General features: G+C 41.8%; 1 protein-coding gene across 1 annotated transcript in view; it reads right to left on the minus strand.

Moving 5' to 3' along the window:
• LOC307265518 (matrix metalloproteinase-17-like) overlaps positions 1–15,848 on the minus strand; it is a 58,723-nt gene that overhangs the window by 18,902 nt on the left and 23,973 nt on the right. The window contains exon 4 of the mRNA XM_080047270.1: positions 8,175–8,461. Coding sequence (XP_079903396.1) covers positions 8,175–8,461 — 287 coding nt within the window. The remainder of the gene's footprint in view (positions 1–8,174; positions 8,462–15,848) is intronic.

Below are 15,848 nucleotides of genomic sequence, written 5' to 3' on the forward strand. Positions count from 1 at the left end.
GACAACTAATTAGCTTGCTAACCACAATCTAAACTATAGTTTACCCTTCACACTTTGTATGGGTAACAAGTGTTTTGTTATAAACCCATTGTGTAAAAGCCTAGAAGAAAAATACTGAGGAGCTAAATATTTTCAATTTGACATGAAAAACACAAACAGTCGTCTCACCTCAAATTCAGCAGTCTAACTCCAAGGAAGACTATGTAGGTGACCTCTGATCCCAATTCTGGATATTTACATATCAAAATTTCACAGACAGCGCCTTCTGGTTCCGAGATATAACGATTGTGACAACCAACCCATGTGGACAAATTACCCCGTTCTCCCCTACTGAAGGGAAAATGAAATTTGGGCGGAAATAGGTAGGCGGGCGGAGCCAGGCTACAAGAGACTCACCGGATCCCCTCAAACATTCAGGCCAGTAAAATGATCTCAGTGTACGCTACACATGCACTCGCCCACTTGTCCAGAATGAAGGATAACTCACTGACCCTATCACTTTTTTATGCATCTCTGTAGACCAGTTCCTGTCTTTATGCACCACTGAATTTGAAAAAAATGTGCATCCATCTTTGTAATAAGGGATTTCTTCAATTTAACACCACAATAAAAATCCCTCTCTATGTAAATGTTGATGGACTGTTTCTTACTGTTTGATCATGTTCTGCATTGACATTCACAGTGACAAAAGGAATAGTTATTCCTCTTTTAAAATAACTAAAGATCTGTTTAGCTTTTGCCATCTTGATACAAATACTGAATCAACTGGGCCTGCTCAGCATGTTTACACATGCCACAGAGCATGACTGAATGTTAATTGCTCAATCGAATCACGTAGTGCACCTGTCAGAAGCATCTGCTTTTGTTTTGTTTCTCCACTCATTTGTTCAGGTATTTCCTTCAATGTGCCACCCACCTGTATGTCCCCTGTAGAAGTGTAACCTAAAATCATTGTATGTACTTGGTTTAAGAGACATGGTTTACCGAAGAATAAGTAAGTTAGGGTACTTTAGTTGATAGGGTTTCTTTTTTGGAGTGTACTGATTCTCGTCTGTACCTGCTCTAACTGTGGAGTTTGTTTATTGTTTCTGTGTTCTGATCCTGTTGCTATAACGCATTGTTTTTGCAACGTTGTTTTCTCTTTACTATTCTGCATTAATCTTGAATAATTTGTTGTTGTCTGCTCTATTACAGCCAGCATTCAGTCTGGAAGTCCTAACCCAGAATGTGACCAACACATTCAACACATATCTATCGAAGTAACACATAACAACATGATGTAGTCTAAAGAGTCAACATTCTACCATATATCAGTGTATCTGCATTGTGTGCACCTTCCGACACAAATTCCCTTATTCTCCTCTGCTAACAAAAAAGTAAATAAATGAAAGAGGCACACAAGGACAGGGAAAAGAGCCTTTCTATTTCTACAATGTGCATGTTCACATAACCTTACTTGTTCCTGACAAATCTCATACAGATACCATTTAAAAAGTTTATGAAAAGAAAAAAAAAATGAAATCCAGCACATTTATCGATCACTTGAGAAGAATGATTTCATTCTTTTGAACAAAGTCATTCAAGAGAAGGACATTCACTTGTAGAGTCAAAACTAAATCTCCTTAAAAAAAAATCAATCTGCCAACCATTTTTATAAGTGCTTCTTCTCTGTCACTGAGGAACACATCCTTGCATAAACGTATACAGTATGCAGACTCAACCCACAGTAACACACACACACACACACACACACACACACACACACACACACACACACACACACACACACACACACACACACACACACACACACACACACACACACACACACACACACACACACACAAAGAGAAAGATTTAATACCACAAAAAGTTCACCTGCTTAATGATGCTTTCGTTTTAGTCGGGGCAATCAGTTTACCGAAGCAGATTGCAGGCAGAGTGAAAATTAATAGCGGCAATCTGCTGCCTGTCAAAGCAAAAACAGCACTGCCAGACCTCAACTTATTTGATCTTACTGAGATTCCGCCTCTCGCGACTCCTAATGGACGGCGGGAACCATCGATCACACAGCAGGGGTGAAGTGGTCCGCTAAACGTGGTGCTTAATATTCCACTATTCAGCATCATCAAGCATATTCGATGATGGCCTTAGGGTCCCGCTGAGAACAATGCACCGGGAGGAGGGGGGAAGGGAATTAGCAAAGGCAATTACTCAGCTACGGATTTGTCTGATAAGGCTCATTTTTCTACAGACGATTACATAGCTCTACAATCTGCTGAAGCAACCAACATTCACTCTTTACCTTCTGGGCTGACCTAACAAGTTTACATGTTCTCAGGGGACAACCGTGCATTTGAAATAAAAGTTGATAGGATCAGCACTTTATAGATCTGAGGCTGGACTCAATGTCTGCTGTCTAACCAGCATAGCAAGTATACGTAGAAGCAGTGATACTGGCATCAGCTAAACAATGCCTTAGAGAAAAGCTGATGATGCTGGGGGGGATGTCGTGACATAGCAGCAAGGTGGGGCTGGCGTAGTGTGACTTGGAGAATTCTGCCACGTCTCTGGCAATGTTCGTGGGGGCTGATGAAAGACATTTTGGGGGGAGCGTTTGTCTTCAGAGGATTTTACAGTTAAAAATAGCAGTCTCTGTGTGTGTGACGCTTTACAGATGAAAGGTTTGACGCACTGGAAGGCACATTTCTACCCTTGAGGGAGATTGGTCACAGTGGAAGAGAAGTATCCTTGAAAGTTATAAGGTTTCACAGAAGCGCTCCATGTTTATATTTTTCCCCAACATGAAAGGCCACTTCACTGTACTGACACAGGGGTTACCGGCATCCTTCAGTGTCTATGAAGTGTTTAGCTGGCAATAAATACATTATCTTCAAATAAGCAACTACAAACATACCAAGGTGAGGCATCAGCTAAACAATGCCTTATCGAAAAGCTGATACCAACATATGTTTGTAAATGGATGTAATACATTTTATAATTTTAACTTTAACCAATTGTCTTTTGGAAAGCAGAACATGGAGGCATGCTATTATGAAACAGAGAGAAACAATTTACAGTCATATAGACTGGGTCTCACCTTTGTCCACTCCATCCATCACTCCCCTGCTGCTTTTAACCAAACCTACATTGATGCAGCTGCTGCTGCTGACCCCCCCTCCCCCCCAATCACCACACACACACACGCTTAGGCTACACTACAGTCTCATCTGCTTGTCCAGCCACTGCTGTGGCCTGGTGGGGGGTCTAATTGGAGCAGATTGAGCCGCTGTCCAGTAACATATGGCTCGTAGCACTTACAGCGCAAAACAAAGGAGGGAGATACACACAGGTCCTGGACCCATCACAGACTCACCAGCTGGGATAGACAGCCTCCACACACACACACGCACGCACGCACGCACGCACGCACGCACGCACGCACGCACGCACGCACACACACACACACACACACACACACACACACACACACACACACACACACACACACACACACACACACACACACACACACACTAAACTATATCCTTCAGGTTCAGGCTTAATCTGAAACATAAGGTCAAAATGTATCATAGGGCAAGGTCTTCTGTGAACCGTTTACCAGAATGAAAACATGATAACCTGCTGATAGGTCACTCAACATATTTACCAATTTCACATTCCATAATCTGTGATATTTGTGAGAGATAGAGCCTTTACATTTCCAAAATACAGTATTTGTTGTTTTCTGCTGTGCGGGCTACCACAGTCTTACTAATGAAGAGAGTATGAACATCTACGTTTTATGTCTGATCCATTAAATCCAAATTCCCTTCCCCTAACAGCTAGCTGAGAGATGTGAGATCAAACAGAGGCTAGAAAAGCGGGCATGCATTCATTTAGCCTCCACACTTCAAGTGGAGTTAGGTAGAATGTAATGCTAAATCCATTCCATCTTTCAGATCCATGGTATCATACATGCGGCTAAACCTTTGGTCTCTTTTTTGGAAAAAAAGTTAGAATTGTGGTCATGCTAGTTGTCTTGGTAAGTGAATAAGTTTCCGCACTCATATTGACAAGGTTTAGTGGTGAATACAATGAACACATGAGAAGAACCTTCAAATCTTCAAATAGAAAGCTTGTGTTTGTTTATGTTTTTCTGTAAGAATGCCTCGCCTTTTCATCATCACAATTCAAAATTGACTCACTGTTCTGCAGAGCAACGGTATTGTGCAGTCTGTGTTCATTTTTATTGGATGGTTACTGAAACTGATTCAATGTATGCTGGGCTAACACTAGAGGACTTTTAAAAGACTTTAAAAAAATAACTGAAGACTGACACCCTCTCACATCTAAAGACAATCAACTTACACCTGAAGACAATAAATCATTAGTTCTCAGATTTGTTTGTCACAGAGTGAGAAAGACAGGGGGTCTCATATTAGAACACAACAACTTGATTTGTTTTGAGAATAATATTATATCCAATCCTGCTACCGGGGATTAAAAGTGATTTCAGTCAGATAAAATGTATTTATTTTTAGGCAGGTAAAATGGACTGGGTGTTAAGTAAATATAAACCACTATATGCCCTTATCGCGTAGGCTCAATGTCATGCTTGATCATGTTAAAAACTGCTAACGCGATTGTGATTATTTAATTAAAAAAAGTGAATTTAATATTCCGAGCAGGGGACATCCTGTAGTTATTTGGCCGGGTTCATTTGACGATCTCGTCCCCCAATAACTCTAACTCTTAACACTTAATGTGACTGTAAAGTGTTAAGGTTGCGCAGTTGTCAGCCTGGTTCTTCAGCCGAGACTGCTAAGTGTCCGAAAAAAGTGCCTCACAGGCGGACACAGGTCGCGACTAATGCCGCTCCTCCTGCGTCTTGTTTGGTGCTGGAGAGAGGGCACCCATTGGTTGTTGGTGTCATTTAACTTCCCTATTCACATGAGCCAACCCTAAAGACTACGGATAATATCAAACATGTTTGATATTGTTGGAACGTCAAGACGGGAAGAAGACTGGCTGAAATCGGGTCGGGTGACCACCTTTCACCAAACACATGAGATTACAGTCGCGCACGATTTCTCCAGCAAGACTACCGTAATTTCAGGCCGATATTGGAAATTTGTCTACGACTGTCAAATCGTGTGAAAAGTCGTGTATTGTAAGCCCAGCATTAGAATGTTTTTCACCACCCGCCTCTGATAATATCCATACAAATCCCTATAGATAACATTTGTGAAAAATTTGCTAAAAAAACTGATGATTTGCTTGTAATGCTTGTTTTTCAGAATTCATCCAGGAAATGGTCCACAAATGGCAACTTATTCAGAATGCAGCAGCCGTAAAATAAAGCACTGGAGCTTGGTGAGCATGCACTGTAACAGAGCTGTTTCTTTCAGTTCGTTCCACAAGATAATGCACACCATAAAAACAAAAACAAAAAAAGAACGCCGTGTTATAGGCCCTACTGTCATTGCATATGTGTGGTAAAATCGCTCATATTGTCAGTGCATTTATGAAATGCAGCTTGCTTAAAGATTACTCTCTGTTTTGCTTCAAGCTTCTGATGCGGTATTCATGTCAGGTTTTTGTCTTGAATGTATCTTTCATGCAGGAATGAGTCTATTTGGAATGTCTGAGGGTGAGGTGAGAAAAATAAATGTGTGGTTAGAAATAGGCAGAAGCTGCCAAGTCATGCAATTCTGTTCCTCCTGGAAGAGAAAAAAGGCTTTGCTAGGATCAAAGGAGGGGAAATGGCATCCCAACATGTCACAAACTTTTGAAACCTCTTCATCTCTTGGTTACTTTCTTTCTGAAAACTGACAATTTGCACCAGCATGAATGTCTTTGAGGAGAGACCATCCAAAAGTGTGACCGACTGGTGATAATGAAAGATTTGTGTGGGTCTTTACTGTGACATGGAACCAAAAAAACATTAATATGATTCTGTATTAACCCTTTAAGCTTGTTCATGTGCATGCTTATTTTTGTGAAACTAATGCTTCAAAATCACACTGAGACACTGCAATAAGGATTATAGAGTGAATATACATCTATGTGAAATATATGGGAAATGTGTATGTGAAATGAAGATCAAAACAAGTAGGCATGAAAGCAAAGCAAAATGTTTTGATACTGTCATGTCAAAAAAAATTGTACCCCTCTGCAGTGAGACAAAGCAACAGTACTGTCCCGGGATACAAAACAGCAAATGCCATGTGGAGCTAAATGACATAAAGGCTGTGTGAGGTTGGATGATTAAGCAAAGGGTCCGATTAACAAGTGTCCTGAGGGTGTACTCCTGACAGAGTTAATTTAGCACCAAGCTCTAATGGATAGTAAATAACAGCTACTTTGTCAAAGAGGTTGAGACCTGGTAGATCTAAAGCACTAGAGAGGAGCAAATCTCCCAAATCTAATGGCAACCTCACCTGTAAATTGACCTTGAGTTTGGATTGTTGTGCCAATCCAATATTTCTGAGGTCATACATAAACTTCCTTGCTTAACTTAACTTGTTCTCACTTAGTTTGGAAATGAGTGATAGATTGTTCAGCCAACCATTTCTCACGTCACCTCTAACTCCCTCGCTATCACCATTCACCCTCTCTTCCGCTGACAATCCATCTTTCAACAAAAAAGAAGGGATGAATGGTGGTAGTGAGCAGAGAGGAGAGGAAGGTCGTTCTAAGTTCAGTCATCTGGATGAAAGGAAGACTAAAGAAAGCAAGTGAGAGAGAGTGGGAGAGTTAATGATTTATGCTGTCACTCGTGTGACCGCACTGAGACAGCCCCTGCCTGGCGATGCATTTAGTGCGACAAGATCACTCCATCCCCTCATTTCATCGGATGAGTGGACTTATAATGCTCCCCTGCCCTTTCTTGCTTGCCACCGCCTTTACTTCCTTTTCGAAAAAAAAAAAAAAAAAAAAAAAAGAAGCTAAGGAAAATAAAGAATGGGAAAAAAATGAGGTTGACACCGAGGGACAACATCCCCGAGGTCTAGAGAACTATACGAAAATTTGGTGGCATTTTAAAAAATGGCCCTGTTTTCACCATTATTCACAAGTTATCAAGGACACAGACAGATCAGCAGAAGTGCAAAGAGAACGTGAGTGAATGGCGATGTCTGCAGAGAGAACAGATACTGTATTGTGGGGTGAGTAAATGTATGAAAAAGCGAATGAATCAGTGAAGGTGTGGGAGTATTCTTCCTCAAGCCAAAAAGAAGCACCCTGTTGTGTGTTTCAGAGCTATGCAAGAATAACGGATATTTCTAATACAAGTTTTGTCCACTGGCACAACTGATTGAATTCCATTTTGGAGCTGCTGTCATCCTGTACTCATGTCATACTCGCCAATCTCCCTCAGCGAGTAATCAAGAAAAAATTTGCCCGATCATTCAGGATAACATTGCATAAACCAACCTATTAGCGCAGGCAGCACAGAGCCGAAAACACACTGAAGGAAAGTATTCAACAGGAATGGGCCCAACACAGTCTGTGTGTGTCGAAGGCTATAATACCAGACCTCATAGTGGCATTATAGAATTGATAATTACTTACCTGACTCAAGTTAATAAGGCCCCTCGAAAATGACTTAAAGCATCAGTACATAGCAAGGCCAATGATTACGTTTTTAAATTTGCATAGTTTGTCAGACCAACAGGCTGCTAATCCTCAAATTTGAGGAACTGGAACCAGGCAATGGGGGGCATTTTTTATCAAGGAGCTTATGCAATTAATCGATTATTATGTTGAATTAATAATTTTCTGATAAAGTAATTTCATTTATCAGCTTTTTGGCATTACTTAAAGGTCCTACGAGGAACTTTTAAATATTTCTGAACTAGTCTAATTTTTCCTCTGATGATCATAAATTACATGTAACCGCAAACGAGACCATCAGTGCAGAGAATGCTATTTTCATATAGTTTTTCTTAATGCCTTTGTCATGGGTCCCTCAACCTGGAACTATAGCCGGCATAGTAAGAACACTACCGCTTTTGCCCAAAGGGGGTGCAAGAATGAACAAAAACTGAACGTTCCTCGGAGAACCTTTAAAAGTGACTTTGCTTTGAAAAATACATTTCCTAGATACTCAAGATATTGTATATCGCACTGCCAACAATCTCCACTATTTGGAAGATAGTTTAGGATGTCACCTGGAGATCTGAAGGTCCAGGCCTCGTCATCGTCAAAGTGCGTATCCCCGGCTGTGAACCTCTCTCCTGGGAAGAAGGCGTGTGCCACGGTTCCCCCCGGCCCGTCAAAGGGATATCCGTCATCGTGGTCGGCCTTGGTGAAGTCGATTTGAATGTCTGCGTCACTGCCGGCCACCTCGTGGAAGTTGAGCGGCGCAATGTCGCTCCAGACCTTCAAGGCGTAGTACATCAGGGCTCGTACAGTGTCCCTGCCCAGTAGAGCCGAATCCTTAGGGAAGGTCCTCACTCTGAGAGAAGAAAGGGAACATTTTAATTCAGTTAGCGCAATGAGAAGGAGATATTAAAGGACATGGGGGAGTTGAGAGTTTGATAGAACAACACATTTTAAAGTGGAGACGAAGGCTTGGAAAAGAGTAAGAAAAAGTGAGAGTAAGAACTAGCAAGAAAGGTCAAATTCCAAAATTAGACGAGAGAAGAAGAGTAGTGAGTCAAGTTGAAGGGAAACAGAGAAGAACACGAAGATGTAGAAGAGGACATGGAAGGCAAAGAGGTCCCTGAGCTCAGGAGACAGGTGACAAAAAGGAACCAGAAGAGGCTTATATCTCTGAATTGCATAAAAGCCCAAAAACATAATGGTCAGCTACACAATGTTTGCCACTGGGACAGACCCGCACGGAAAACTGAAAACTGTTTGCATATTTAACGTGATTCCATCGGCTTTTGTATTTCATGGTTGGGTGCTCCTGTGGCCCGCACACATACTGATAAGTTGAGAATACATTGTGAGGTTATGGAATCGGCTTTCAGGAACAACCCATCAGCTTTTCACCTTGCCGTCTTGTGTTTTCACTCCTTATATAACTATCTTCCTTTCCCTTGTCACTGTGACATTCTCTTGAGCTATTTCTTCCGAAATAACAGTAGAAACAGGTTAAGAAAATAGACCAACACATGCTATACAGTGTTTTGTCTACCCCATCTCCAATCTTTATCTCCCAGTCTTCTCCCCTCTCTCTTTTGACTCCTTTCCTTTATTTTCTCATATTCCATCAGTCCTCTGTCTCTACACAACACACAACATATTCTTCATCTCCACAAAAGCACTTTGTCTACATGCAAAAACCAATTTGGCAATATCAGTCCGCTCTGGGAAATTCAATCACTGTTTATCAGTAGGATGGGCTCTTTAGCCTAGAGAGAGCACTGCTTCATCTTGCCACCACAACTAGCTTACAACCTGCTGGAAATCTGTTGCTGTAAGAATGAACAAACTGGTGTACAGTACATATGGAGCCTCCTTCTTTCATTTAAAGATCAAATCAAACCGCCCAGTGTCCACTTGTATCCTATCTAGCATTTATGCTATCATAGCATTCAGGGTTGTCCATCATGCTAGGCTGTATTGCACTGCATGTCAATAGCGGGCAGATGGATTTCATTGACAATCTTGAATACTTTTTCAAGTTTCGTGTGAGCGTCAAGTGAAGCCAGACTGTAGCTCAATCGAAAGTGGAACACACACATGGATATTGATTCACACAACACATTGATTGTCATTGATGGAGCAGAGAACCATGCACACACACAAACTCAACCACAGACAGACAGACAGACAGACAGGCAGACACAACTCAACAAGAACAAGCATCCATCTGACCACCTGCGGTCCTCATTCAATGCTGGTATGTGAATGGTATAGAGGCAATGAAAGTGAATATAAAACGAAAATCAGGGTGAAAAAGTGAGAGATATTCTGTACGAAACAAGAACCGAAAAAAAGAAGGGAAGAGTTGAAGGTTAGAGAACTTTTGCTGAGCTGTGACTTTTCAGTTGACAAAGCGGCTTATGAATTAATTCTGTCTTACTCAAGGGACACCACACTGTTTTTCTAGTATCATTTTTAAAATTGTATTTGTGGGAAACGTAACCTTTTGGGAGCAATAACGAGGCATGCAAACAGAAGACTTCTATCTCAAACATTATGTGACTAACTCTGTCTAAACTCAAATGAAATACTAAAAACCTCCAACACCTCAGCAAGACGAACAAGTACTTTTGCCGTGCCCTGCTGTTGTATGGGGAAACAACTCACTGGGTGTGCAGCATGATATCAGATAGCAGTTGCTTTTGGCACTCTGGCAAAAGGCCAATTATTGACTGACAGTTTGTTTAGTACAGGTACATCATTTGATCTTTTGTTTGACAAAGGAGCTGCTAAACTGCAACTGTTTTTAACACCAGTAACGACAGATGTCACTGATCAACCAAGGCTGAAATCTTAAAGACAGTCTGAAATACAAGTTGTAAAGCTTGCCCCCCAACCCTCCCCCTTCATAGTGCGACGTCACCACAAAAACCTCATTATGTTTGACAGTCCCATAGCTGGTGCAGCTTGTCTAAACTGATCAAACTCAGGCAGTGCCAATCATGGCAAACATTTAGGTCACAAAGAGGTTCAGAGACTGACGCTCTGTCACTTCAAACGGTTGTGTTCATGAAAAGCCCTCCGTCAAGCTCATTTCCTAGTTTTCTTGGAATGTGGCATCTTGAAAGCCAAGTTTCTGTCAAACAAATCATCTGCTTGACGTTTGTTTCAATTCATGCGTCTTCACGATTAAGGAGTTCATGCTGAGGGGCCGGTGACTCATCCCACTCACTGACGCTTTTACCCCCCCCCCCCCCAACATTTTGTTTTTGCTCCGTCACTATAGCCCAGAATCTGTGATAATGGTGTACTTACAGCAGCAGTTCATGATAATGGATACACATATTGCATTCTCTCTCTCTCTCTCTCTCTCTCGTTGGCAAACAGTGGGATCGTCCAATATAACCATCATTTAGAGGGATACTGGGGTTGTTTTGATTTGTAACATCTATGTCTGCTGGCCATTTGAAACACTTCCCAGTGTTATCCAGACTTGTTTCATTTATTAATATGCGTACCTAAAGACCACAGAGTCCAAAGGGCTCTATGCTTTGTGAAATAGAATGACAGAAAGATTGTTTGTCCACTACTGTGATCCCAGAGATTGGCTGTGTGAACTTGTTCCCACCCTGACATCTTATCACAGAGGCCTGCCATTAAATGCTTACTTTCCACAAACAACTCACTTACTTATTAGCTGTAATTCAAGTGAGCAGGGGTAAGGCTGAGTGGCTGCGTGTTTCGTTTGTCATTGTGCAATGTGTGCGAGAGAGACACAGCACTGACGTTGGCAGTGTATTTTGTGTTATGTTCCAAATATATGTGTCCATGGGGGACTAAACTTTGGTAGGCATTAAGCCGGTTCTTTGAATTATTTTCGCAAAATGACACCCTCTGTTTTATTCCAGAGGAACACACGGCACATGTGAATCAAAGGGACCAAATGAAGTGGATGACGTGGGTAAGAAGCTAATAATGAGGGAGGAGAGATAACTTTAGTCAGTTAAAATACTTACTGCAATATGGTGGGAGAACTTGCAGGAGTGTGAAAGGCAGTAAGCCAGACATTCTTCTACGGCAGAAATATTTATGACAACTCCCCATGGCTTCGTTTTCCACATTTCTAACTTTAGTCAGAATCCCAGAGTTTTTCTTCTCAGTGACGAGTCCTTAGGTTTCAATAGTTTCTTCGGGCTGCTCCTCTCAGAGGGACCGGGGATCACAAAGTCACATTTTCATCTCTGACAAGAGTATCGGATGTCTCCTTTTCCTTACCCCCGCTACTTTAAAAATGGCTTGTGTCACAGAGTAGTACGCCAGGGCATGGGGTGAGAACATAAAGCAGGGAGGGAGCGAGAGAGAGAGAGAGAGAGAGAGAGAGAGAGAGAGAGAGAGAGAGAGAGAGAGATGCTGATGATATGTGGGCGTAAGAAGGGGGAGGACAAAGTTCTGGTTTTGAAAATGTTAAACTTTGTGAAAGCCTTTCCTCCATAGGGAGGAAAAGGCTTTCTGACAGTACCATATAATGCATTAGGATGATTTGGTCTTCATGCCCTCCAAAATGTATGGCAGTGTTATAGATGAATGAGTAATGCTAACCAAAATATAAGTTATTGTACAGCAGCAAAGTTTTTCTGTTTCTGTGTGAGGAGGGCATGCTAATTTGCTTTCCTGTCAGTCTCCATAGGACTCCAACAAGCTGCAGTTGGTTAGGGAAGCCTGTATGAAGCTTGGAAATTGAAGGCCAGGGCAGACCTTAAAGCATTTGCTGCTGTTTTATGGAACTGTGTGAGTGCATGGTAACATTCAAATGTGATCAAGACCTTCTCAGTGCTTATTTCAAAATGACTATAATGGGCAAGATAGTGAGACAATACTGTTTGGACAGATTTAGATGAGTCAAAGGGAGGTATAAGGCAATTCAAAAACGTTTTCCAAGGTTGGGAAAGATCTGGGTTACGTTTTATGAAACCTTTCAAACTCACTAAGAATAGGGAACACTTCCTGTGTTGACATTGACTTAAACTGTAAAGAGCAGAATCATCCAACATGGGTTGAATGTGTAGGGATAATGGGCTGGGAAATTACAACCTTGCATCCATATGTCAATGAAATACACAGACTTGCACAATAACCACATACTTTGATGCTTTACAATTCAGTATGTTGGTCCTGACCCTTAAGTCAGCAGTATTGATTTTTTCATAGAGTTTTCCCGGCTTTGCTGAGTTTTCCACATGACTATCGACAGCAAGTCTGCCCCATTTGCTGTATGGAGAAGGCAATGAAAAGTTCCCAAGTTTAGCTCTAAATGCAATATTGCCCCAAGGCATGTTTAAGGTCACTATTTCGTTCAAATTAATAACAGTGTGTTGGGTATGCAGATGAGCAAGAAGCAGGTCTGACACTCATCCTGCCTCCTCTGCCAAAAGATTAGGGAAAGGTAATTTAACAGACTTTCAAATTAGTGGAATGGACAGAAGGCTGATTAAGGTTGCCTTAATTTTCTCTACCTATTTTATTTTCATGGCACTATTTCCATCTTGGTTTGACAACCGCGTAATAGCGAAGTACTCAAAAGTTTATGCACACACACACAGACACACACACACACCTCCTACATATCACCTGCCTGACTTTCAATTTACCACATACTTCTTCTAGACCTTTCCATGGGCAGAGTGATGATTCAGATGAAGAGGGAGCAGAGAGGAGAGAAGGGAGGGATGGATAGAGGGAGAGAGACTGATGAAGAAAAGCTCTAAGACTCTTTTGCTGTCCCCCGCCTTCTGCCTCTCAGCAGGCTCTTAGCTCCCGCGGCTCTGCTGCTGCAAAGAGACATGAGCTGACATCAAAAGTGATGCTAAAAAGCACACGTGCACGCCAAACACGCTCACACACACACTCAAACACAGGCACGGCACAAGTGGGATTCACCTCGGTAGACCTAAGCTGATTAGCCTGAGAATTGAAAGCTCACATGCAGACTGCGGTTCAGGTGCTCGTATGCTTTGGAGGGGCACATGTGTATAGCCGCACAAACACACTCACAGACATGGAAATATTTTAGTGACAGAGACACGCACTCAATCTGCGTTTTATCAAAAACTCCTCATACTGCTCTGCCTCCCATATACACACACACACAAGCACACACGCCATGTCATTCAAGGCCGATGATGAAAGACACTTCTTTAAAAGGCTTTTCGTGAGTCTAGCCTTTCTCCACAAATATTTCTCCACCCATTTCAGACTGAGTCTCCCTCATCCCTCATTCTCTGTCTTTTCTGACTATCACCAACTCAAAGCCCAATAACAGTTATTGTTTCAATACCACCACGCAAGTGAGGTTGGTGGCCTCAAAATGCAGCAGGAAGATGAATGATGAATGTGTCAATACTCTGAAATTACATAACAAAATGTCTGTTCCGCCGGAAAGAGTCAGAGATACAGACACAGTGACAGAGAATGCAATTATTTCAAATACTTTATACCATTTGAGGCAATACATAACTGAATAGGGAACAATGTACGTCCACTTATCTGTGTATGACAGATGTGTGCATCAAAAGCGTGTCCATGAGTTGGATCAACACATTTGGGGCTCAACTTCTTATAATCTGTGTATGAACAACATATTGTCAGTCATGATAAAATGAGACTTACAATAGATTTGTTTTTATGATGTGTTGTTATTATGTGTGTGAGTACTAGTTTTCTGTAGCAGAATCATTTTTAACAATGTCAGTCTGCCGGTTTGTCCACACATAAAATACCTCAACAATTAATTAATGTATTTCCATGAAACTTTGTAAAGTCTAGTCACTCAAGGACAGATTGCTTTCTTGTTCCTACATTAGAAACTTAGCCCCAGTGTCTCACCTGAATAGTATACAGTAAATGTCAAAGATTACCGCTGAGGGGTCTGCTATAGTAACCTCTCAGAGTGAAAAGCTCAGCCCTGCCGTTTTTGAAGTAGTCAAAGTTAATCACCTAATACATTCTCAACAAGACCTATTCAAATCTTTCACCAGGTGCCAAAGAAAAAATGTGTATCCTGCTGTGGTGGTGTGCCTGGCCATGACTGCTCTAGCAGCTTTAAGTTATGACTTCCTATAATCCCTGAGCTACTTCAAAACGACTAACCGGTGGTGCCTTTGGACACAGCTGTGGTGGCGTTTCTTAACACTCACTAACCACTGTGAGCTATGGCTATAATTAGTACTTTGATGGACCCCTGCCGCTGAGTTGTGGCTAAAGTTACACTCAGTACTCTCGGTACCTGTCGCCTTTTGAACTTTGACAATGGCTCTACTTTTTCCCAAGTAGCCCCCAGTGGGTGGAGTTCTTGACTTTGGCATCCGAATGCAGGTCTCACAAAACTATTGGCTTTGGCTTTAGGGTCGATTTACAATAATAATGGTTTTCTGCTAAATGAAATGGCCTGATGCTGCTTTGGACAACGCATGTTACATTGTCAATGCTCATTACTGTACCCCTTTATTCAGTTAATTTCCTCCATTTGAAATATGACAGTGGACGTATGTAGAGACTGCGGGGAGTCAGTGGTTTTGCAGCATTTAGTCAGTATATGACATTTACATTATCAGAATGAATAGCTGCAGAAAGAAAAGATGCAATAATCCTTTTCCTGTTCACTTTTTTCTTTCTTTCCTTGTAATCTTCCATCTTTTCCGTCCTCCACTCAGCTCGCTACACCTATCTGTTTGAGTTATCAGTCGGTCTGCTAATGACTGCCGGGCTGTCGGCTGTGATGATGGGCTAACAATGTGAGATAATGAGCTAACAGTGGGCTGCTACACAACTCTGCTGTAACATACTTGACTGAGTGCAGTGATTGTGCTGTAGGCGTGTGTGCGTGTGCGTGTGTGTGTGTGTGTGTGTGTGTGCGTGCGTGCGTGTGTGTGTGTGTGCGTGTGTGTGAAAGAGAGAAAAAGGAAAAAAGGTAAGCAGCAGTTAAATTGGGGATTTAGGGGCTCAGCTCTGGCACAGAGACTCCCAGACATCACGACTAAAATAATGTGCTTATATTTCTATCGCGGAAAAACACATTACCTGAATCCAAGTCCCTCAAATGAATAGCTGCCCAGCATAGAGCACCTTATCTTTTTCCAGCCCTCAATGAAATAACTGACACTCACCAATCACCACCTACGCCACACATGTTGAGGACATAATGATGTGATTGATGTGCGTGTGTGGACGGGAGGATATGAAATGCCACTCAG

Source organism: Ammodytes marinus (assembly GCF_949987685.1).
Source record: "Ammodytes marinus genome assembly, chromosome: 18".
NCBI lineage: Eukaryota > Metazoa > Chordata > Actinopteri > Uranoscopiformes > Ammodytidae > Ammodytes > Ammodytes marinus.